Source organism: Rhinopithecus roxellana, unplaced genomic scaffold (genome assembly GCF_007565055.1).
Source record: "Rhinopithecus roxellana isolate Shanxi Qingling unplaced genomic scaffold, ASM756505v1 contig5745, whole genome shotgun sequence".
NCBI lineage: Eukaryota > Metazoa > Chordata > Mammalia > Primates > Cercopithecidae > Rhinopithecus > Rhinopithecus roxellana.
This window is the reverse complement of record NW_022144277.1, coordinates 10,928-37,402: the sequence shown is the minus strand read 5'-3', so window position 1 is coordinate 37,402 and position 26,475 is coordinate 10,928. Positions and strand designations below refer to the sequence as shown.

Sequence of the window (26,475 nt, the reverse complement as noted above, 5' to 3'; positions counted from 1 at the left end):
AGCTCTCTGTGCACACAGCACTAAGACCACACATAACCAGTCACACTGACCTACACTTCACTGGTAATGTAATTCACACCAGGGATGTTAACAAAACGTGTTCATTGTCCCAGGTTTTTAAAATCAAGAAGAAAGAAAGCCAAATATCACATATAAACAGACATGGATTTCTTTTTTTTTGATCTGATTTAAAAATTTTTAAATACAATATATATTGGTTAAACTGTCGCTTCACAAAATCCCAATGAATGTCAGAATCGATGTTTATGACTCAAGAGCAGACCAAGAATATTAGAAATGACCAGGGAAACCATGGTTTAAAAAGTCACCTTGGAGGAAGGGGAAATGCAAGGGAGTATAGTTATTTTGGAGGCAGATGAAATGCAGGTATGGAAATAGGACTCCATTTATACTTCACTTGTCAATGGCACTGGTAACTGTCCCCCAAGGGATGACAAAATGAAATAATAGATTTGCCACCCCCAGGCCCCTGCCAGTTGCTACCACATTACTGATTATTGTTGCAAACTATTATATAATTTAAGAATTTAAATAATCAGTAAAAGACCATCAAATTTGCTTTGTGTTTTTGGGTGTGTGTAGGAGGTGGGGCAGTATAGGATGAAAGAGGGCCAAGGAAGAGGAAAGCAATGCGGAAGAGCAAACAGCATACTAGAGTTGTTTTATCATATAACTTTTTTCTCAAATAATTAGATCATTCACTGGTTTTGAATTTTTATTTATGCATGTATTTATTTATTTATTAGGTGGATACCTTTATGGTGAAGATTTGAATTTAGCTTTTAAATTGTAATTTTTCAAAGACCACAACCCCAGCTGACAAAGGTGAAATACTTAACATTAAGAAAGTCTTTTTGATGATTGCCCTTGTGAAGCCAGGATAACAATTTTCAAGACATGTTTTGTTCATTTTCACCTAAGAAAGCTCCATTAGGCTACTTTCGGTGACTCAGTTCCTACACTCTCAAGACAGGGCTGGCATTAGTCACACAGTCAGACTCTGTGCTACGTTCTGCCCCTTCCTGGAGAAACTGTCGCCAAATTCTCAGTGAGTGTTCACAGAGGGCATGGTTCAGTGGCTAGGCATGCACATTTGCATTTGTTGTTGACAACTGTCAGCTTTGACCTCCTTCTCTTCACAACCCTGTCTAAATGGGGTTTGTAATCCTCCTTCCCACCCACTCTCTTCACTCCCTGGGGCAAGAATGTTGACTCCTGCTTGTCACCTGTCAGGATCCATCCTCCTGTCACTGGCTTATATGGACAAGTCAGCCCACATCACGTGACTGCAGGTTGCTAAAAACAGCTCCGGCACCCACTCCAAACCAGGGCCTGAAACAATGTCCTCCACCGAGAGAAACGTAAAGGACACTTGATCACACAATCCCTGGAATAATATCCAGGAAACACTTGCTGGAGCCACTTGCAGCACCCTTCCCTGGCAGCACACTTGGGGACGGCGAGGAGATGAGCGCATCTCTGAATTACAAGTCTTTTTCCAAAGAGCAGCAGACCATGGATAACTTAGAGAAGCAACTCATCTGTCCCATCTGCTTAGAGATGTTCACGAAACCTGTGGTCATTCTTCCCTGTCAGCACAACCTGTGTAGGAAATGTGCCAGTGATATTTTCCAGGTAGGTTTGTTTGGAATTTGGTTGGGGGGAGGGGGTGGAAAAGATTCCCTTCTCTTGGAATCAAGTGCTTAACATTGAGGTGAAATCCTTTAAAAAACTTTATAAGGTTGCCAGGCGCGGTGGCTCATACCTGTAATTCCAGCACTTTGGGAAGCCAAGGCCAGTGGATCACCTGAGGTCAGGCATTCGAGACCAGGCTGGCTAACATGGCGAAACCCCATCTCCACTAAAAATACAAAAAAAAAAAAAAAAAAAAAAATTTAGCTGGCATGGTGGCGGCACCTATAAGCTCAGGCTAACTTGGGAGGCTGAGGCAGGAGAATTGCTTGAACCCAGGAGGTGGAGGTTGCAGTGAGCCGAGATTGTGCCATTGCACTCCAGCCTGGGCAACAGAGTGAGACTCTGTCTCAAAAAAAGAAAAACAAACAAAAAAAAAACTTTATAAAGTTGCATTTACTTTCAAGAAAATCATGTTTCTTTTAATGATTTGGTTTGTGTCCTCTTTACTCCCAAATCTAGTTTTATTTTAATAGTAAGAATCATATATTTTTAAAAATCAAACCATTTAATGTGTTTCAAAACTATAAATAAGTAATGCTGGAAGACTTAATGTGGAGTTTCTGGCTGGAACTTTTGGTTCTGAAAATGTTGAATGGAAAAATATCTTACGTAGACAGTGGTATGTTCGCATATGACTGTGGATAAGGTCTGACCCCGTGTTTCAGGACCACTTGCTGAGAAAGCCCTGAGGGATGATCTTATGGCAAGCTTAAAGTAGTTCATGTTGTTTGTAGTAGCAGAGAGTGAAAATAAGTCTCAGAGAAGCTACTTGTGGCATTACCCAATTCCTTTTTTCTTACTTGGCAAGAACAGGCCTCTAACCCGTATTTGCCCACAAGAGGAGGCACCACCATGGCATCAGGGGGCCGATTCCGCTGCCCATCCTGTAGACATGAAGTGGTTTTGGATAGACATGGGGTATATGGACTTCAGAGGAACCTGCTGGTGGAAAATATCATTGACATCTACAAGCAGGAGTCCACCAGGTAACACTCTTCCACTCTTCCATGTGTCAAGGCCATCTGAAACTTGTTTTTGTTTGTTTGGTTTAATGGGTTGCTACATGAATGCTTGTTTATCAATCACAGACTGTTTTATGGAAAAATGGTTTTCCGAGTCAGTCCTTCCCAGTGAGACTGAGAGTTGCTCACAGCATGAGACAGGGGAGTTGGTGCCCATGCTTTTGTATCAATTTAAGAATTAAGTGACTCATTAACACTAATCCATTCCAGATGGGGATGTTGAAAGAGACATACTGCTGTCCCCCCTACACCTTAAATCCTGGTATTACATCCATTTTACACATTTTTGCACTTCATAGGTCCTTTGTAGCTCCAGATCTCTACAAAGCAAAGAAAAAAATCTAGTAAAAACTTAATAGAAAATTAATAGAAACGGCATCTTCCAAAATAAGCCCAGTTCCTAATTCAAACAGTCTTGCCTTAAGATTGTTTGGATGGTAATAATAAAAACAAAATCCTCTAACATAGGTTGTCACTGTATTTACTCTAAGGGAAGTCACAAAGCAAGGCAAAACCCTGGCCTTTAGGGACTTAAAGTTCGAGACATGAGGAAAAAAAGATGAAATTCAGGTTATGTTTCCCTATTCCTTATACTGTATTTACTGCATGGTCAGCATTCACTTGTTGATTGCGAATAGCATTGTGATAGCATTATATATCATCCATTCATTTAAAAAATAACAAAAAAGGCTTCTTATTCACCAACCACATTGGCTATAGAATTCCTTTCCTAGATACAACTCTGTGGGAAGCTTATTCCTAGAAGGCACGATGTGAAGAGCCCCTTTTCAATTGTGCACAGGTCAGTCCAGTCCACAAAGCTTGATAGCAATATTGAGACCATCTAGAAGTGGCCTCATTGTGATTCCATTAGGGGACATGTATTTATGGAACATCTGCAGAGCTCTAAGAGGCTTGTGCTCTTGGAAGGAAAGCTGTTCTATAAATCTAACATAATTATTATAATTATTATAGCTATTAATTTCCGCAAAGATCCAAAACTAAATTAGATAGTACCAGGATCTAGATGGGTTTGGGGAAGAATTGCTGATGACATATTGCAGAGATTGCAGCTGGCTGTTTCCCTTGCTTCCAAAGTCTCTTGACAAGAACAAAAGTACTATTGCTGTTGCTGTTACTTTACAGATTTGATCTCATTGTATTTCACTACTTTAAAATACAAATACAACACTGTCTCTTAAAAACTTAACCAATCAATTAAAAACCAATTAATTATGAGATTGATGCAAAATTGCGATTTTTGCAATTACTTTTCATGGCCAAAACAGCAATTACTTTTCCACCAACCTAATATTAAGAGAGTTTATATTAACAAGAGTTTCAGTGCTAGTCCAGTGCCTTGCACAGAATAGTTGCTCCATAAAACCCAGCTGATTAAGCAATACCACAAATATTCTTACATAACAAATTTCAGAGCTAGTACAGTGCCTTGCACAGAATAGTTGCCCCATAAATCCCAGCTGATTAAGCAACACCACAAATATTCTTACATGTTCTATTTATTGCAATAAATTTATGTTTTGTTACTTGTCACAGTGGGAATATGAGACATGAAAAAATAGCAATACTTGTTATGAAATCCAGAGAAGAGATGTTAAAACTTGCAGTATTAGTAAAACTACAAAACACATCTTCACCTTAACTATGAAGTTGGCTTGGTGCAGCTGCCAAAAATAGTACCCAGGGCTGGGAAGTAAATTGCACACGAAAGCAATGAACGAAATTTCCAACAATAAAGCTTATAGTTGAGTGGACTAGGGATGCCTTTGTGATATTTCTGTGATTTTGTTTATGCTGTTTTTTCTTGAACTTGAGACTTGCTTGTGGGACAATTTTAACTTGGTAGCAGAACCACAAGTCGCACAGAGCACTTGGCCATATGTCTGGGAAGAAACGCAGGTGTCCCCTGGGGGCAGGTAGCCTTACTAGACCAGAACCTTGAGCCTCAGGGTACATTAGGTAACCTTGGAATGACTTGGATACACAGAGTGAGAAGAGTTCAGCTGTGGCCATTGGAAGGGGGTGGAGGGGTGACCAGTCACAGACTGGGAGGTTATTGGTCAACTCTGACCTCCTCCAGAAAGGCTGGGAGACTGTAAGTCCCCACCAAACCTAGCATTCTTATTTTATTTTATTTTATTTTATTTATTTATTTTATTTTATTTTTTATTTTATTTTATTTTAGTTTATTTTATTTATTTTATTTTTTTGAGATGGAGTCTCGCTCTGTCGCCCAAGCTGGAGTGCAGTGGCGCAATCTTGGCTCACTGCAAGCTCCGCCTCCCGGTTTGCGCCATTCTCCTGCCTCAGCGTCCCGAGTAGCTGGGACTACAGGCGCCTGCCACCAGGCCCGGCTAATTTTTTTGTATTTTAGTAGAGATGGGGTTTCACTGTGTTAGCCAGGATGGTCTCGATCTCCTGACCTGGAGGATCCGCCCGCCTCGGCCTCCCAAAGTGCTGGGATTACAGGCATGAGCCACCGTGCCCAGCCAAAACCTAGCATTCTTATCCAGAATTCTGCATGGTGCCAGACTAGCCACAGTTGGGAGTGAGAGACGGTAAGAGAAGGTACTATTTTGGCTAATATTAATAATTATTATAATAATAATTAACTTTAAAACTATAACAAGTAAAACTACTATGTGCTATGTGCCAGACACTGTTCAGGGTGCCTAACACACGAATCGTGTGCAATTCCTTTTTTTTTTTTTTGAGACGGAGTCTTGCTCTGTCGCCCAGCTGGAGTGCAGTGGCACGATCTCCACTCACTGCAAGCTCCGCTGCCCAGGTTTACGCCGTTCTCCTGCCTCAGCCTCCCAGTAGCTGGGACTCCAGGTGCCCACCACCAAGCCCGGCTAATTTTTGTTTTTTTTTTTTTGTTGTTGTTGTTTTTTCTTTTTTAGTAGAGACGGGGTTTCACCGTGTTAGCCAGGATGGTCTCCATCTGCGACCTCGTGATCTGCCCACCTTGGCCTCCCAAAGTGCTGGGATTACAGGCGTGAGCCACCGCGCCTGGTCCATATGCAATTCTTTAATTCTCACAATAATCCTGTGAGGTGTTGATTATTATAATTACTGCTATCCTATTAAAGTGTTTAGTGTCTTAAAGTAACTAACATACACACTTTTTAAAATTCGGTATACGAGACCTCTAAAGAGAAATGCTATCTCCACCCTATTGTCTCTTTACCCCCAAGCCTCATTCACCAGAGTCAACCACTTTTAATTCTTTTAGCTGTTTTTCTGCTATTTATCACCAATGACATGTGCATACTACTGGTATGCTCCTATTCTTTGACTTTTCAATTTTAGACATTTCCTATTGACTTTCGGCTGTAGACGATTAGGACTGAGCCCTCACATGGCTAGACTTTACCCTCTACTGGGGAATTCTTTACTCTCACCTGGGTTGAACCCTTTGCTTCCTGGATTCCAGGTCTCCTTGTTTGGTGGCTTACTCTCTTGTTTCTATGGAGCACATCCTCAAGTAATCTCTTGAAATGTGCACAAAGTCCTCCTCTTTTCAACCTCTCCCACTCCCTCACTGCCTACTTCTGCCTTCAGGACTCCTGGCTCCTGCAGTTCCAGAGCCTTTCCAGGGTTCCATAGCTCAAGTCAGCTTGCTTATTGTAAGCTTCTCACTGCAGGAACGTAACAGAACTAAGATGCAACTCAAGTAGGTCATGTCCCTTCATCCGGATGTTCCTAATTTCCAATATTTGGTTGACATCTCTCATCTGCTGTCATCTGTGCTCACTTTTTGTCCTTATTAATTTATGCCCTTTTATTTCCTTATCCTCCTTTCACTGGGATTTCAGCAGAATAAATACATACACATATATATAAATACATAAATAAATACATGCTTGTGTTCATTCTGCCACATTTAATTAGAAGACCCTTAATCCGATTTTTGATACGAGTAAAAACTGAGACCAAAAGAGGTTAAGTAACTTGTCTAAGGCCACACAGCCACTACATGGAGAAGCTGAGCTGGAATGAAGCTTTAAGATCAGTTTGGCTGGGTGCGGTGGCTCACACCTGTAATCGTAGCACTTTGGGAGGCTAAGGTGGGCAGATCACCTGAGGTCAGGAGTTCGAGACCAGCCTGACCAACATGGTGAAACCCCATCTCTACTAAATACAAGAAAAAATTAGCCGGGTGTGGTAGCAGATGCCTGTTATCCCAGCAATTTGGGAGACTAAGGCAAGAGAATCACTTGAACCCGGGAGGTGGAGGTTGCAGTAAGCTGAGATTGAGCCATTGCACTCCAGCCTGGGCAACAAGAGCAAAACTCCATCTCAAAAAAAAAATCAGTTTGACTACAAAGTTACTACTTGAACTGCCTCACCAAGACCAGATGCCCACTCCTCAGGAAACTTTAGGGTGGCCTCAGGAACCTCAGAGACCAGAGACAGCAGGCTACAGACTCCTCAGTCCAGCCTACACTGAACGGCGAGGGGCCACAGCCAACATTTAGCACTGGGCCCTGACCACAGCTGTGAGCTTGGCTGCTCTCACCTCATAAAAATGTATTTATGTCTTTTTTTTACATGCCAAATCTGTCCCAGTCTGTTACATGTTTTAAGTTGTACAGAGGTCTCATTATATGCTCATCTATAAGTGGGTGGTGCCTCTGGGCTGGGCTACAACCTAAATAGGAAATCAGTGTATACAGCACCATGAAAAAAATAAATAAATAAATTGAATCACAAACAAAACTAAATGTAGAGCCTTATGGCTGTTTTCACATTTTCAATATTTGCATATACTGCATAGACCCGTGTTCTGTGACACTATCTCTGGTCACAGTTATTGATATCAGAACAGCATGTGGGACCCAGCTGCCCACTCTTGCTTAACCCATGTTAATAATAAGGTGGAGATACCTAGGAGGGAATGATTTAGAGGGGAAGATACCTTTGACCAGGAAGAGACCAACTTGCCAGTCCAAACCCCAGAGGGCACTGTCATTTACTAAAGGAGTAATCAGGAAGTTGTCTGGTCTCTTCCTCTGCCACTCAGGAGTGCCAGGTGATCACAGGCTTTCCCCATATTTGCCATGCCTTCTCCAGCTGGGTGGTGTTACACTAGAGCACAGAGAATACTGTCCATTAATAGGTCAAATTCCCTTTCGTTGTCTCACTCATTTGTGCAAACAAATATTTACGGAGTCACTGCCTCTGTGCGAGGCAACCGTTCCGAGTACTGGAGATGCAACAAAAAAGAAGACTCATCATGGCCCCTGCCCTCATGGAGCTGATTTTCTAGTGGAGGAAACAGACAGACCTGAGAGGGGAACAATTTTCTCATTGTGGAGGTGACTTTCCTTATTTGAGTTCCAAATATGTGGTCAAGTCAGAAGGTCATAGACTTCAAGGAAAGCATATTGCTGCAAAACTAGACAGAAATTCCTTTGCAACAATCAGATTCTAATATTTTGAAACTGGAAGTCCATGCAATTTTCTTATGAGACCCAGGGATTCTCCCAATGTTTGTCCTAATCTCAAGTACTTGACATCCACCTAGCAACTTATAAAGGAACATTAGTGTCTTACAGAGGTACATCAGCATGTTCTCTGCCTTTCTCTGAGTTCTGGGGCTGCAGCTGCAAGATACCACACATCAGAAACAATGGGTTTCAACACCTGTATTCATGATTCACAGTAGGAAGTGCATTTTACATTGTAATCACTTACATATATGGATGGATATATATATACACACACATACATACATATATACACACATACACAAACACACACACAAACACACATATACTTTTGTTTCAGTCACATATATACACATGTACACCTGAAACAAAAGTTTCGAATAGCTATACTTTTTCTTACTACATGTAATTCACAGTATTTGCTATTCCTTTCTATTTTTATTTTAACAATGCGGATCATAGCTCCGTAAATTGATTTCATGGCTCATAAAAACCTGTAGTTTTTAAAAATTGGATCTGTATAGTAACAAAAAAAATGTAGTCCCAAATCTAAGATGTTGCTAAATAACTATGTGTTTCGAAATTTGAAGAAAGCTTCTGGATTTGGATTTGAATTTTTTAATACTTCTGAAAACTATTAGCAGCCTCAGTCATTAGATAGGATATATCAGAATTCCTGGGGTTTATATAAGGAGGTACACCCACACTTGCCTCTCATACACAGTTGCATCCAACCAGTACTTGAATTAATAATCAGAAGATTTCGGTTCCATGTGAGCCCACGCCTATCCTCACTCCTTCAAGTGAAAAGGGTGTTTCCTGGGGCCAGAGGCTGGAGGGGTGTGACCTAGCTCCTCCCAAAACTTGTGCAAACTTGACTTTTAGTTCATCAACAACTTCCTGTTCTTGGTCCATAATGGGAAAGTGTCCCTTGAGAAACTCGTGAGCGTGTGGACACAGTGCTGGACCACATTCCTGACGGCTCACCAGGGTCCGATGTTCAACTTTCAGTAATTTCCCTAGCAGATTCTTCAACCTTAAATAACTTAAAATCGGCCATGTGGAAATACACCATGGAAATGGGCAAATGGTACAAATCAGGGTCTCCACGTCTCTGTCCCTACCCCAAGCAAGTTGTTAGAGATTTGCCAGCACTCCCCTGCTACACCTGCAGGGAAGCTGAATTTGGTGAACTCTGAGCACGTAAAAGGGCCCCTGGGGATCTTCTGGAATAGAGTTGCTGGGCATACAGGGACAAGAAGGAATTTGCAAGGCAGAGCAACAGTCTCTGCTCTGGCCCAGTGAGAGGTGATGGACATTTATCTGCCTACTTCCTCCCAGGCCAGAAAAGAAGTCCGACCAGCCCATGTGCGAGGAGCATGAAGAGGAGCGCATCAACATCTACTGTCTGAACTGCGAAGTGCCCACCTGCTCTCTGTGCAAGGTGTTTGGTGCACACAAGGACTGCCAGGTGGCTCCCCTCACTCATGTGTTCCAGAGACAGAAGGTAACAGAGCTGCTCCCTCCCTCCCCATCCCCATACCTCAGGGCCTTGCTGGGGCCAGTGTGAGTGGCCTCCTCTGGTGGAGGAGGAAAGCCAAGCCACACAGGGCCAAGGGACACTGGGGGCACACAAGGTCAGGCCAAGGGACACTGGGGGCACACACATCTGCAGGAAGATGTGTGCACAGTTGTGCACGAGGCACACACCAAATTCTCTGGACGGTGGGGGGAAAGGCGAGACAGGGCAGGGGTGCCCAGGTTCAGGAAGGGGCGCAGAAGGGCAGGATCCCTGTTTTTGTGCCCTTTGGAGGTTGCTGAAGATGAGCAATGTTAGGGGACCCAGCAAAAGCTCAACTGCTCAATATTATGTGAAGTTTAGAGTACAGATAAGAAAAGGACAGCTTTTTACCCTAATCACAGAATACTTTTCTTCATCCACCCATGAAAGGTTTCTTTGGTCCTCCTCAATGCGTTTTCTCTTGCACTCTTAGTGAGGGAGGGTTACACTAATGACATACAGTTACAGAACAGCTTTAAAACACAGACTTGTGCTGGCCCTCCTGTCACTGGGGCCAGTTGCCTAAAGACCCCTCTGAGTGTGGTGCATCCCCTGACCCCAGGCCTCAGCCATAGCCCCCTCTACACTTTACCAACCTGCCAACATGGTTTCATGCACGAGCAGGTCAGAATTTATCCATTTGTTGCAGATAAAAGCGGAGTTGGGTACTCCAATAGGTGCAGCCACTCCAGGCACTGAGAATTTGAGCAGTTCCACCGCTCAGTTTCTTCCATTTAGAATCATCAGCTCCACATTTGATCAGTGTTTTACTGTGAAGATCAGCACTGGAATCAAATCTGGAAGTAAAACTCTTGGGCAACAGCAACTACAACTAGTGGCCACTAAGTGCTAAGCCAGATTTTGCAAATTATCCAAAACATTTGTTTATTTTTCAATCCAGTTACAATTTATTCCCCTTCTGTTCTGCCCACCTCCCACAAAGTCATAGCATGATAGAACTGGATGGTAGCTGTTTCACAGTCCTTCCTTCAGAGCCCATAGACTCATGTGAGATGGACAGAAGGACAGACTGGTGGGACCCTCACCCTTGCTCCTGATTGGCCAAAGTAGCTTCACCTCCATATTAGCTTTCATTTGAAGAAGGTTCTGCAGCTTTAAAATATTTTATAATCACTGTTCTGGTCCAGTCTTCTCCTTCTAAATGTGAGAAAATTAGGCAGAAATTGAATATATGTTTTGCCCAACATCACAGAGAAGTTGGGGGTAGAGCTGGGCCAAGTACATGTGTCTCCCAAGTGCCCATCTAGTGCTCCCGGTGGCTCCATCAGCCAGCCTTGGGAAGGGGGTAAATAGGAACAGTAGAATCTCTTGCTAAGTCAAAAGAGCAAAGGAATTTCAAAGTTGACATTTCTCTCCTAGAACCAGTTCTTTGTTTCAGTGTGAAGTTTGTAATGACTTAGTCTAATGTGTGTTTGTGTCTATATACACTACATTCTTATGCCCATAATAAATGTATGTTGAATAATGAGATTTACTATACACATTTCCCAAGTAAAATTGACCCTTAGTTCCACTAGGTAAATAATTCCATTTAGGTCCCTGAAATCGCATATTTGTCTCCATGTCATTTATGAACAATACTTGTAGTTCTTTAGCTTGAACATATTGATCTCAATATTAAGAATGTGATGAAAACTGTGAAACCTCTCCCTGCACAAATGTATTCATACACAAAAGTTTGCCTGCAATATCAGGAGGTCCACAGGCCTCCCTGTTAGTCCTTAGGGATTGCATGTATCCTAAATTAAGAACCTGTAAAGACAATATTATGACCAGTTCACAGTTGGGGTGACTAGGAAATCCCTAAGATATTGGGTTCATGTTTTCTCTTCATTAGTCTGAGCTCAGCGATGGCATCGCCATCCTCGTGGGCAGCAACGATCGAGTCCAGGGAGTGATCAGCCAGCTGGAAGACACCTGCAAAACTATCGAGGTGAGTCAGGTGATTCTCACAGGGTCTCAACCAAGCCTGCAATACCCGGGGTTTTGTGGCTTCCTCAGTGCCACACTAGGCATCCCTGTTCTGACCTTTCATTCTTTGCTTCTAGAATGGCCTCCTTCCTGATATGTCTCTGAAATATTCACCTCCTGCACAAAAGAGACATTACCGCATGAGTCACTGAGGCAGATGTTACCACAATTACTAGGGCTATTGTTGCATGTGTTGTTCTTTCTTCTTTTGAAAGATTAGCTACAAGAAAAATAAATCCCCCATCATGGAGATCAGTGTTGTTGCTGTTACAGCAAACTTTCTTGGTGGAAATCCAAACTGTCTTAGGAAATGCTCGTCGGTGCTTTAGACAGTCATAGGCAGGTCTGAGCTGCACTTCTCCACTCTCACAGCAATACTGGGAAGTGGTTGTCAGGAGGAGAAAGATCTGCCTAGCTATAGTTAGAGAATGGCTCGGGGGCTGTGAGCTCATGGAGGCCAGAGTTCAGGCTCATTCATCACCACTTGCCCTCTGCCTGGCCCAATGCCTGGCACATAATCAACACTCAAAAAAAAAACAAAAAACTAAAAACTAAAAACAAACTTGCTGAATGAATAGATGAGTGGCTGGTTGTTTAGCTCATGTATGTGCTTGCCGTATAGTAAGTAGAGCAAATCTGCTTGTCCCTCAAGATCAAATATAAAGTATGTCACTACTGGAGGCCTTTAAAGTGTGGAAGCCTAAAGAGAGTTAGCTATGTGGCAGATATCTTTTCAGGAATTGAAAATTCACTGACTAGTTACAGCCATGTTGCTCTGGGGCAGGTGCAAGATATCTGGGTTCAAGTCCAGGCCCTGGCTCTGTAACCCGGAGCAGTCCATTACAATCTCCCTGCTCTAAGCTTTGGGGTCATTGTTTTTGTAGTTGGACCTCTGTGCAGAGGGTGGAGGTATGATGCTGTTCAGTTCATGGCATATAGTTCTCATTGCTGGGTACAAGCCTCTCTTGTTATCTATTTATTTCCCATTATCCTCATTTCCCACTCTTGTTCTCCTCCCCATAGATCACCACTCTAACATGTTTGATGTTCTGTTTGTATTCTTATAAAATATGTATTGTGTTATATGCATGTCTTTTAATTTTATAAATGGTATTGTGCGGTATTTTTCATTCTGCTTCTTACTTTTTAAAAAACTTTATAAATGGTATTATGTGGTATTTTTCATTCTGCTTCTTACTTTTTAAAAAACCAAGCCTTATGTTTTTGGGGTTTTTGTTTGTTTTTTGGGATGGAGTCTCACACTGTCACCCAGGCTGGAGTGCAATGACGTGATCTCGGCTCACTGCTACCTCTGCCTCCCGGGTTCAAGCAATTTTCCTGCCTCAGCTCCCTGAGTAGCTGGGATTACAGGCTCCCACCACCATGCCCAGCTAATTTTTTGTATTTTTAGTAGAGGCGGGGTTTCATTCTGTTGGCCAGGCTGGTCTCAAACTCCTGACCTCCTGATCTGCCCGCCTCGGCCTCCCAAAGTGCTGGGATCACAGGCATGAGCCACCAGCATTATGTTTTTAAGATCCATTTGTGTTGCTACAAGGAGGTTCCGTTCCTCAGTTTTCTCCTCTGTAAAAATGGGGCAATCATGGTACCTACCTTATAGAGTTGCTATGAATAATTAAATAAGCAGAAGCAAAATGCTTAGCACAGTGCCTGGCGTGTGGTGAGTGTCCAATAAATACTATTCTTATTATTTTGTCATGAGGAAGGCAAATTCTATTGAAAGCTAAAGGTCATTTTCTAAATGAGGGCTTTAGAACATTAGCTATACTTATCTCATTTTAATTTGCACATTATTAAAATCAATCTCGTTTCTTCTCCACACTCATATTCCTGAAAAGATCCATGATCAGTCTGGGATCCATTTATAGGAGGAAAGTTTTCTCTTGGTGAAGAGCCAAAAGAGATTCGGAAACAGACAGTACAAACTTTTTTCTTTGCACTTATTTACAATAAAGGCAAAATACAATTCAGTTATAATATCGTGAATCAGCACTCCAGGTAGTACCAACGTGAGTCTTGAGTTTATAAATAGGGGCATGTTGCTTGTGGGTGAGCGAGGTGATCTCAAGGCTTTATTGGAGATGTCTGTTGGAAGGAACAGGCTTTCTGTCTGGGATGGAGAAGCTGGAGGACGCACAGGAGAAGAGCCCTGGAGGAGTCCATCTGGGCCTTGAACAATTTGATTCTTGAGCAAATGCAAATGATTGGGGCTCCCTTTAGCCAGCATCAGAGGACACCGAGTGGGCCATAGAGATTTGACAACAGATTTTCTTCATAGAAGCCAGTCAGGGGTGCGGTAGGAAGTGCTGTTTTTATTCACCGAAATGACAAGAAGGAACAGGTTTGAAGTTAAATCAGCAGTAGGGATTAGTGCAGATGTCAGGAAGAATGCCTGGCAGGGAAGGGCAGGATCATTACCCCCATTCTTATTGGCAATACCATTCATTGAACATGACACACTTTTCTAATAAGCATTTTCACAGGTGGCTAGGGGAGGGTATGTAATCACTCTCTGCAGGACTTTACGATGAAGCTGCAAATTGTCAGGAGTCTTAAAAGTCCATCTTTTTATCTGCTTATTTCATTTCTTTCATTTATTTCATACCTGTTTTTATAGATGAAAAAACATAGCGAGTATACAGTCTTATTTGTTGTTTAGGATGTATATTCATATATAACAGTATAGAAAGTATAGTCATGCACCATGTAATATTTTGGTCAGTGATGATCTGCATATATGATGGAGGTCTCGTAAGATTATAATATCATATTTTATCATATTTTTACTGTACCTTTATATGTTTAGATATGCTTAGATGCACAAATACCATGTATTACATTTGCCCATGGTATTCAGTACTGTAACATGCTGTACAGGTTTGTGGCCTAGGAGCAATAGATCGTGCCATACAACCTAAGTGGGCAGTAGGCTCTGCCATGTGAGTTTGTGTAAGTACATTCTGTAATGCTCACACAATGTAACTGCCTAAGGATGCACTTCTCAGAACATACCCCATAGTTAAGCAACACGTGACTGTGGATATTTACATATAACTTCTATACATTCATGTGGAGAAATCAGGAATGAAAAACATCAAAGCTTAAGGCCTGTGAATAGTGGGACTGTTAATAGTGCCTCCCTTTTATATTCCTGTATTCACATTTTATAAAGTGAGTCTGACATTTTTACTAATCAGCAAAATAAAGAATGAGTGAATATGACTCACATGAGCATAGTTCTTTCAGATCAGTTAAGGTGGCTCGTCTGGAGATGTAGAGATTGTCTCAAAGCCCCATGGAGGTCTCTGACTTTATGATTCCCACTTGACACATTAGCCTTCATTTGAAGTGTCCCTGAGGACAGGGACGCTTCCAGATGGCCACCCTACGCATCTGTCATTGCTGGGGTGATCTCCCAGAGCTGGTTCCATATCAGTGGGCAAAGCCCAGAGGCTCAGCTTCTTGCCAGCCTGCAAGGCAGGACAACATGGAGCAAACCAGGTCCTCGGCTTGCAATGAAATGGTCCTAGCTTGAGAGCCGGGTGGATTCTCTACCGGGGTCAGGGCCACAGAGCTCTTGTGTCTCCTGTTCTGCCCGGAGTTCATTTCCTTTTCTGGCTTTACTCACCACCTGCCCAGAAACATTTTCTGAGAAGCTATGAGTAGTTCCTGGCCAGGGGGTGGGAGCTGTTGTTAAAGAATTCTGTTTTCTGATTGGTGAAGATCTCTTTAGGGATGGAAATGAAGTAGTCCCTGGGGTGGGTATTATCCTTTCATAATTACACAGCCTCTCCCCGCCTGGGGCCCTGACACCTGCCCCAGAGCCCTTTGGTGGCAGTGCCTTCCTTGCCCATGTCTAATGTTGTCCTAATCATGTAATATTGCACAGGACTGGGCTGGGGAGGCACCTGTCCCAGGACCCGCCCTGGAGCCATGCTGAGCTTAGAGTAAATTACATTGTGGACTCCTTGTTATCATTTAAGAATAATGTCTGCAGTTAACATGAATTTACAGTGATAATGAAGAAGGATTTGAGAATGACTATAGTTGCAAAAGGGCGGTCTGAAAGGGGGAGCGGCATTTTCCTTCCGTGCTGTGGGCTGACGGTGAGTGAAGGAGCCATGAGTCTTTTTACTTCTGCTTCTTGAGAGTGGCTTGGCCTAAGACGGTCCCTGAACTCTGGACTGCAGGTTAATGGAGGGCTTCTGGGCTGTTCTATGAGCCCAGCATGATGTGAATATTCACTTGCCTTTCTAGGCCTGGAGATGTTCTGGACAGGAAGGAACTGGATGGGGGGCTGCCTACAGGCAGTGGAAATGTCCATGGGGAGCTCTCTGCTTCCAGGAAAACATGCTTGACTTTCACTCCTCATCCCTAGAGAACATAATCTACCTCTTGTAAACTTTACCAATGGCACTTATCCTATGTCACTGGATACTTAAGGGCACAGGCTGTTAATACTAGCCCTCCCAAAGGCAGGCTGGCAGGCCTAGAAACATCCCTGTTTTGTATGGCCTGTCTAGGGAAAATTGTTCCAAGTTGAATAATAAATATTTGATATTGAGCATTTTCAATCTCTGAAAAAGGACAACTTGAATAAAACCCTCCAATGACTGTGCAGTGAGAACAAATTCATTGTGTTTCCAAAGCAGTGATTTTACCCCAAATGACCTTTTCTCATCTCTGAGACATTGTCCATGCCTTTACAAATATGAAGTATGAATGTAATTAAAATTGTTAAAATAGCTTTCCAGAATTGTAAAGTCAATATAGCATATGTTTAAAAGAACAGATTTCAGAGTTTGAGTTTTAGCCCTGTTGCTTAATTACATGACATTGGGCACGTTACTTAAGCTTCCTGCCCCTCGGTTTCCTCAGTGTTACAGTAGGAATGATAATATCTTCTTCACAGCATTGTCATGTTGACGAAGTTGAAATAAGAGGTACATGCCAGGGGCTTGGTAAATGTCACCTAACAGCCTCAGAGTTAGCTTGGAAGCATACACTTATTCTGATGATGTGACCCAATTGGAACCTCTGACGATTCTGGAGCATGTTTTAAATGGTGTCGGAAGACTGTCAGGTCCTAATTAACTGTGATGGCAGGACTGAGCAACTTCCTCTAGAGGGAAATGTTGAGAATGAATGGAGCTAGACATGACTTCCATTCTGTATCAAAGAGGCTTTGTGGCAACAGGAAATACTGGCAACCAAGGGAGACTGAGCCTCTTCTGGGAAACGTGGTGACTACCCACAGCAGACCAGAGTGAGATAAACATCTGCTCAGCCTGACAAGTGGCTTTCGCTTAACCATGGGGCTCCACTCAGAACAGGCCCACCTGGCCCTCAGCCCTCATAATGTCTACTCAAGAAGATTCTAAATGATCTGGCCTAGCCCAGAAAAACCCAAATGCCAAGAACCCCAAGATTAAGTGTTAGAAATCCCTCAAATTATGGCATAATTATCCTTTGAACATGGAGTGGCAACATAAAGTAGTAGAAAAGAGCCTGAGTTTGGAAGACCCAAGACCCCAGCCACTGAATGGAGTTGTTTGCTGAGCACTACACAAATGGGCCGGCTGATGGAGAGCCGAATCCCAGTCTGGGTGCCCAGAAGATAGTGTCTCTCTAGTTTATCTGTCCTCTTTCTAGGGACATCCTAGTCTGTACTCATGGGACTTCTCCAAGTGCTTGTAACTGGAGCTTTATAAATGAAAGGCTGGATTTGATTTTCTTGAAAGGAACTTCTTACTTTAGTATAGTTCTTTTTTCAGTATTATTAATCTACAGGCTGCTTTTCTTTTTCTTTTTGGAGGATTAGTGGGAGGAAATCCTGTTTGCTTAATGAAGGGAATTTTGAAGTTCCTTATTTCAAATGAAGGTATAGCTCTGAACAAGTACGTCTCAATGAATGTTGGAGGAATGTGGTGGAGATACAAATGGGCCTAATCAAGCCAGTTGCTCAGTGACAAGTGGTGGGGCTAAGAGCTTATCTTCAGCTCTATTTTGGTCACAGAGCTGTATTCCTTACATGGTAAGAGCAGTGGTCGTTGTTGCCTTAGGATTTTTCCTATTGTGGCCGTGACACATGCACAAGCTAGTGCTGAGCTTTCGGGGCTAGGACTTGTAATGTATGTCTTAATGCTGTCAATGGCACAAGACTTGCCAGGAACAGAGGGAGGCACGTCATAGCCTAGTGACTGTCTGAAATGTCTTCACATTTACCTGAAATTAGAGAGTCTTGGAGCTGTAGAGTCAGAAGGGACCTTAGCAATTATACAATTCAATCGTTCACTGTAGAAATACAAACACGCTAATGACTGTCCTGAGGGTCAATGGTTTCCCAAAGATTGCATAGCCATATTTTACTGGATTTTTTGTTTTTTGGTCTTTTTTTTTTTTTTTAACATTGAATGAAGCAGAAGCATGGAATATCCACTTAAATACCTATTTCTTTGGAACAGAACAAAATTGAAGCTTTTGCATGAGGGCTGAATGTTTCTAGACGCAAGTCATCTTTCTTTCTTTCTTTCTCTCTCTCTCTTTCTTTCTTTCTTTCTTTCTTTCTTTCTTTCTTTCTTTCTTTCTTTCTTTCTTTCTTTCTTTCTTTCTTTCTTTTTCTCAATCTATACTTCTCAAGTGTGCATGCGTGCCATATTTCTGTACACATAATGCTGGGAACTAGTGATGAGCTAAACATAAAAGGTCCTGTTCACAGGCAGTTTTTATTCTAACAGAGGAGTTAGGCAATAATCGAATGAATAACAAGATCATTTTAGAGAGTGATAATTACCTGAGAGAAAAGCAAACCAATAAAAATCTAGCCATTTAAAACAGTGGTAAGATAGTGTTATGCTTGGAAGGCTATCTTCTCTTCTAATGTAAGGTCATCTACTGTTGATTTTTTTTCCATGAAAGGTTCTCTTTGCAGTTGCATATTCTGTTTTTCTTATTACTACTAAAATATAAAGGTGACTAGAAATTGCAGTCTGCCAATGTTAACATTTCCATGATGGCAACAGTTAAACAATGGCTTTAGATCAATGTTACATGTTACCTACTCACTTCTAAGGAAACAAGCCAATGACCATTTGATTTTTTTTTCTTTACATCCAGAAATGTTGGCATTGGTTAGGAACAAATATCCCACCCATCATCATCTTACCATTTCAATATAGGAAAGATAATCTTCACTTTGTAAAATCATCCCCTTTTCGTATATTGCATCCACACTGCGTTTTCCCTAGAAATGGGATGAATTTTATTTTCGTTAAAATATTATAGACAACTTTAAATTCATTCCCCCAAGAAGCCAAGAAATATAACTGTCCCAGCAGACCCAGGAGGAAGGCTGTGCAATAGCCAGAGGCTTTGCATCAGAGTATGCCTGGAGGCCAATACCTACTGCATTTATGGCAGAGTTATACTTCACTTGCTAAGCACACTTACACAGGGGCACACACACAGAGGATGTAGGAACCACAGACATCAAAAGGGAGAAAATGGAGACTATTTGAAAAGATAAACTCGAAAGCTCAAAAAGTGTATATCTTGATTGAATTACTGTCCAGAGAAGAGGGGAGGTATATGGTTCCGAATTGGTCTTAAAGATGCATACCTTTTTACTCAAGTAAATGAAAGAAGCATGCTAAAAGCAAGGAGCCTTCTTGGAAATGAGGAAGTGTTTGTGGAGAAGAGACAATATGGTTACTTTCATGCTTTTGTAGGTAACAGCAATCCTTTAAAGTGTGCTGTCTGCAGACATTTTCACAATGCAAAAGTCCACATTTTTTCCTATTCCATTTTTCAGGCTGCTAGAAAGTTACCGCTGAAAGTGTTGCAGATTCACATTAACAAAGGCACAGTAGGGACTGAAATTCACAGTCATCACTGTCAGTAGCTAGGTGGCCTCTGAGAACGTTTTTTTTTTCATGGCACATATCTGTTCCCTCGTCAGCTTAGAGGGCAAATTGATAACCTGAGGTGTTTATTGTTCCCTGACTTTCACAGCACTTTGATGTTAGGGGGCACCTAAGTTAGTCTCTCGTGTGTGGGTTCTACCTCAAAGAGTGTGAAAAAATAGGAGACTTCATTTCATGGAGTATTTCACATTTGAATATGACGTTAGGTTAACCTGAACATTTTGAGTTAATTTCTAAAAGTCTGTAAGTTCCAATTTCATAATTCCAAGGAAGAGGCATGTATTTTTGCCGTTTCAGAAACAGATTTATCTAACTCTTACCCTTTTTTGCATAGAATTATATTAAAAGCTAATTAAACAAGAGAAAAATGTTTTTTCCATTAGGAATTAGAAAATATAATTTTATATTTATCATTTATGATACATTGTTTTCTTTATTATTCTCCACAACATTGAAAAATGATGGCAGGTTAATAGATCATACAATACCAGGTACAAAGTGAGTAGCTGGTGAATTTTGTTGAAAGAATGAACTAGTGAATATAATTCTGAAACAATTTAAGATGCCTCGCCTTTAAAAAACCTACCTTAAGCATAGTGAATTTGCTTTTTTGGTTTTTCTTTTTTGGAGGTGGAGTCTCGCTCAGTCGCCCAAGCTGGAGCGCAATGGCGCGATCTCAGCTCACTGCAGCCTCCACCTCTCAGGTTCAAGAGATTCTCCTACCTCAGCCCCCAAGTAGCTGGAATTACAGGCACGTACCACCACACCCAGCTAATTTCTTGTATTTTAGTAGGGATGGGGTTTCACTGTATTGCCCAGGCTGGTCTTGAACTCCCTAGCTCAGGCAATCTGCCTGCCTCAGCCTCCCAAAGTGCTAGGATTACGGGCGTGAGCCACTGTGCCCAGCCAGTAAATTTGTTAAAAGGCATATATTTCATTTACAAGCACTTCATATAATTTTTTAAAGTTACTTAAAATATGGGCCCAGCTGGGTGTGGTGAGAGTAGCAATGACCCAGGAGCTCAAAGACCTTGACTCTAGGCCAGGCACCAATAATAAATAATCGGATGGCCTTGAGAAAGTGACATCTCTGCTGGGTTTCAGTTTCCACATGAGTGACATGATTGATTTGGAGCAGGTTACTTCTAATATTCCATGCAGCTTCAAAATTCCACAACTACATAATTCAGATTAAGGAATTTGGACCTAAATTTAATAGACATTGATCCAGTACCAATATATGCCAGGTAATATTATAAGCACTTTACAAAGTATTTAATGATATAATAATTTTAATTGAAACATAGACCGCATATGGGGTAGTATTTCCTGCACTATAAAGTATAAACAAATGATAATAATTGTACTAACATTCAATATAAATTATTTAAAAAACAGAATAGAAATAAAATAATGCTTGGAATTGGAAGAAATATAGGAATGAAATTAGTTATTCCTTTTTTTCCAAAAGATAGCTGAGTAATTTAATATCAGATAAAGTAATATCAGAGCAAAGAAATTACCAGCAATAAAGAGAGGCATTACATAATGATAGAAATGTCAGTTGAACAAGCTATAGCAGTATTAAATGTGAGTTCATTTAATAACATAACTTATTTTTTAATTTTTTAAAATTTTTATAGATTCAGGTGGTATGTGCAGGTTTGTTACATGGATATATCGTAGTGGTGGGGTTTAGGCTTCCATTGTACCAGTCACTCAATTAGTGAACACTGTGCTCAATAGGTAATTTTTCAGCCCTTACCTCCTGTCATCCTCTCTGCTTTAGGAGTCACCAGTGTCTGTTATTTCCCTCTATACATTCATATGTACCCACTGTTTAGTCCCCACTTATAAGTGAGAACATGCAGTATTTGATTTTCTGTTCTGAGGTATTTCACATAGGGAAATGACCTTCAGCTCCATCCATGTTGCTGCAAAAAACTTTAAATTGGCAAAAAAAAATTATATGGTCAAAATAAGTGATTTAATCTTTATTTGACTTGAGAGAGTACACTAGATTACACATGACTTCACATCCGTCTCATTATAAATGACTTGGCTGCCATAAACTTGAATGTTCTCACATATTAAATCACACAGGAGAAAACTTTTGTGAATCAAAGACCTTCTGCCTGTATTACATCTTGATATAATACTCATTATGTTATACATGTTTCAAGTGCACGACTCATTTGGGAGAAACAAGCTGGAAACCATTGTATGTTCACAGTAGAACTTCTAAATATCGGAGAGGCTTATTTCATGTATACAGTGGGCACATGGTTGCCTGAAGGTTGGAACAAAAGATAATACAGTGAAGAGAGTTTGGAAAACTACTAATAGGTTTTCAGTTTCTAGGCCTGGTTGAACAGTCCAACTCTCAAGCTAAAGGACTGGAAATGGATGGAAATTTGTCAAGCCAGGCAATTTCCACATCTTGACATGCTGCATGGACCATTGTTTCATTACTTTGACAACTGCCAGGACTTCAAGCATTTTCATCCCCTCCCCAACCTCCTTTACTCCTACTCCTCCTTAAGGTCAAGCTCAAGAACTAATTCCTCTGAAAAACTCCTCCTGAGTCAACATTTCTGGCTCCCCTAAAAGGTCTTCCATCTTCACAAAGGGTTGGACAAAGATTCCATAAATGCTTCTAAAACACCTGGTAATAGATCTCTAAAATATTTACATTATCAACCTAACATATCAAATTACATTATTGGTCTATAGTCTTTCTCAGTGAACTGTGAGCTCCTTGAGAATAGAGTGATGCTTAACTCTTTTTTGGATCCCCAGCATCTTGCATGATACATGACACAATGACATGCATTGTTTGTTAATCCATGAAATGCATGGGTGGATGACAGTGGTAAGTCATTTACTATTAAAATGGTTGGCACCACTGGATCTCCATGCATTATAATTTGGTTAGGAACTGTGATGAGAATTGACTGTGCTCCAAGAAAGGCCATGGAGTGAAGGATGTATTTCTTGCACATTTGCAGAGTATCTTCATAATCAACAATTTGGTTTAGGTCATTCTCCCCCACTCCACACTGAGAATAGTAGAGAAATTGAGAGAAAATGAAACACATTAAAAAAAAAATCTATTCCGCCAGGTGCGGTGGCTCACACCTGAAATCCCAGCACTGTGGGAGGCCAAGGCGGGTAGATCATGAGGTCAGGAGTTTGAGACCAGCTTGGCCAACGTGGTGAAACCCCATCTCCACTAAAAATACAAAAATTAGCCTGGCAAGGTGGTATGTGCCTGTAATCCCAGCTACTCAGGAAGCTGAGGCAGGAGAATCACTTGAATCTGGAGGCGAGGTTGCAGTGAGCCGAGATCCCACCATTGCACTCCAGCCTGGGTGACAGAGCGTGACTCCATCTCTAAAAAAAAAAAAAAATTAAAAAAAAAAAAACCCACAAATCTATTCAACAGATATTTTCTGAACAGTTACTATCCAAGGTGCTGTGTGTCCTAGGCAGACCCAGATTCTAACCTCAAGAAAAATATAGTTTAGATATTTAAGAAATTCACGTAAAGGAAGAAAGCAATACATGACATAAAAGACTTCAATGTTTACCAAATGAAAGAATATGTAATAAAGGCTATAGAATGGTCAGAGATGTCAGAAATAAATTTGCTGGATTCCCAAGAAGCTCTCACTGTGCAGGAGAGCTAGGTTAGATCTTTATGGCTCACAACCTGCTCTCAGCTAGAAAGCTCCTGGATCCAGAGACAGTCAAGTCCAAGGAGATTGGCATACATGCACACCAAGCTTACCAGGGATTGAAAAACCAAAAGGCCAATGACTATGTGAACTGGATAATTAATCATGATTTAAAGATGGACCCAGAGTAAAGGGGATCTGGATGGTACTGGAGATACTTCAGTCACACAATACAAACGTGCAAGCCAGACTACCAACACAGCCTTTCTCTCCAAGAGCATAGACTGGATGCAATATTTCCCATTCTTAGACAGTATTGGATAAATAAGGATCTGGTAGATACAGATATATGCTATCAGTGGTAACTATTATGAGATTTCAGAAAGTTAAAAGGTTGCATTCAGCCATAAACATCAAGGGACACTTTATGGAAGAAGTGGTAGTCCGACAATGTCTTTGAGATTGCTTAGAGTTTGCAGTGGTGACTTGGGGAAGAACATTGCAGACAGAGGGGAAAGCATGAACAAAGAAAGTGAGTGGTTTATTTTTGCTGGAATTCAGGGTATACAATGGAGGATAGTAGAAAGTTATGAGAGAATTGGAACCAAGATCATGGAGGGTCTTGAAAGCTAGTTATGAAGTTTAAATGTTATTCTTTTTGTAAAGGGGAGTCATCATAGCAAAAAGCATGATTAAGGCCGGCGTGGCGGCTCACGCCTGTAATTCCAGCACTTTGGGAGGCTGAGGTGGGCAGATCACTTTTGGTCAGGAGTTTCAAGACCAGCCTGGCCAACGTGGTGAAACCCCATCTCCACCAAAAATTCAATATCACCTGGGCGTGGTGGCAGGTGCCTGTAATCCTAGCTACTCAGAAGACTGAGGCAGGAGAATTGCCTGAAACCTGGGAGGTGGAGGTTGCAATGAGTCGAGATCGCACCACTGCACTCCATCCTGGCGACAGAGCTAGACTCTGGATCAAAAGAAAGAAAGGAAAGAAAAAAAAAAAAAAAAACATGATTAGAACCGTACTCTGAGAAAATTAACTTGGTTGCAGCGTGTGAGTTGGCTGGGAGGAGGGAAATCCTAGCTGCAGAGGCCCTTGGGAAGCTACAAAATCTATATAGGAGTACTGAAACTAGGACATATTGGTATAGGTGGAGCAGAAAGAGGACTTGAAGGTACAAACCAGGAAGTAATCATTAGCATTTTCCTTGCACACACACACATGCACACACACTCCAAAGCCAATATAACCTATAACCTATGTAACCCAAATATAATATAAAAGAAAATCATTCTTTATTTCTATGAAATGCTCCATTTATAAAGAACAGAAGATTGGAAAACCACTGATTCATGTAGCCAATTTAATTGATTTTTAGATAATCTAAATATCAAATTTGTTAAAAATGGAATTTCCAAAGCACCAACATAGTGGGTATCCATACCTAAATGGACAACTTCAGGGAAAAGAAAAAAATATCCTACATAAGTAAATGTTTTCTTTCCCAACATGACTAGGTGATTTTCTCCAAATTGACTTTCTTTTAAATAGTTTCTAACGTTAGCTACCCAACTAATAGGAAGTTTGCAGAAAACAGAAACAGGAGCTTTGTGAGAAGTTTGATTACCTGTACGGCATTTTGGAGGAGAGGAAGAATGAAATGACCCAAGTCATTACCCGAACCCAAGGGGAGAAACTGGAACACGTCCGTGCTCTGATCAAAAAGTATTCTGATCATTTGGAGAACGTCTCAAAGTTGGTTGAGTCAGGAATTCAGTTTATGGATGAGCCAGAAATGGCAGTGTTTCTGCAGGTAAGTCTCTTTTTGGTACCAAAGTAACAACCCAAAATGTGGGTGCTGGAAAATTAGTTATCACATTTTTATTATTTATGTACATTTCAGTTTTTATTTTACCAGCTAAATATAACCCCATAATACTTATATATTCATCTACTAACACTTAAAAACCATGTCTATGTACTGCTTAATCTAAGAGGGTTCTGGTATAAGACAGCAGTTATTTGTGACATTTAGAAACTAAGCTATGAGATTCTCAGAGTCAACAAACGAAATAATTGTCTTACCACTGTCTTTTATGGAAATAATTTAAGTAAGACTATCTTTTGTTTGCTTTCACAGAATGCCAAAACCTTGCTACACAAGTAAGAACTTTTATTTTATGGAAAAATGCATATTTTCACCTTTACCCAAGGCTTTCCAGTTCTAAACAGTGACAGAAAGTGACAACTTGTCTTTGTTGCAGAATCTCCGAAGCATCAAAGGCATTTCAGATGGAGAAAGTAGAACATGGCTATGAGAACATGAACCACTTCACAGTCAACCTCAATAGGGAAGAAAAGATAATACGTGAAATTGACTTTTACAGAGGTTTGTTATTCTTTTGACCATTTGGCCAAAGCTGCAGGTGTGTGAAAGCTGCCAAAGAGTCGGGTGGGAGGAAAGCGGGGATTCAGAATCACCTCCAGAATCAGTCGACAACTTTACAAGGATCATATCCAATGTGAAGCTCTATTTCATTACAGGATCACATCGTTTGTTGACAGTGTTTATTTAGCTTTGCATATATGGTGCCTTTTTGTGTGTGTGTGTGGACTTTCACTCTGTCGCCCAGGCTGGAGTGCAATGGCACGATCTCGGCTCATTGCAACCCCCACCTCCCTGGTTCAAGTGATTCACCTGCCTCAGCCTCCTGAGTAGTTGGGATTACAGGCACCAGCAACCACACCCGGCTACTTTTTGTATTACTAGAGAAATAGGGTTTCTCCATGTTGGCCAGGCTGATCTTGAACTTCTGACCTCAGGTGATCCACCTGCCTCAGCCTCCCAAAGTGCTGGGATTATAGGATGAGCCCACCGTGCCCGGCCTGGTGCCTATTTTAATGTCAGGTTGAGTATTTGACTCTGGATGAGCAAATGCTTCATAATTGATGATAATGATGATATCTCAACTTCAATCCTAATGCACAGCGTAGCCAAAATGATATTAAGTGTCAGCAGAAGCAAGGTTAAAGATGAGATAAAAACAAATACATAAGAGGCATCTGGGATAGATATTGCAGCACATCAA

At 41.3% G+C, this 26,475-nt stretch overlaps 1 protein-coding gene across 1 annotated transcript; it reads left to right on the top strand.

Annotated features, from left to right (window-relative positions):
• The first annotated feature begins 1,228 nt into the window (after nt 1-1,228).
• LOC115896179 (tripartite motif-containing protein 55-like) lies at nt 1,229-25,792 on the top strand. The gene is made up of 7 exons (XM_030926574.1): nt 1,229-1,656; nt 2,530-2,702; nt 9,554-9,719; nt 11,632-11,727; nt 24,966-25,199; nt 25,527-25,549; nt 25,651-25,792. Exons 1-7 carry the CDS (start codon nt 1,489-1,491, stop codon nt 25,790-25,792), a joined length of 1,002 nt encoding a protein of 333 aa, XP_030782434.1. The 5' UTR covers nt 1,229-1,488.
• Nucleotides 25,793-26,475: the final 683 nt, after the last annotated feature.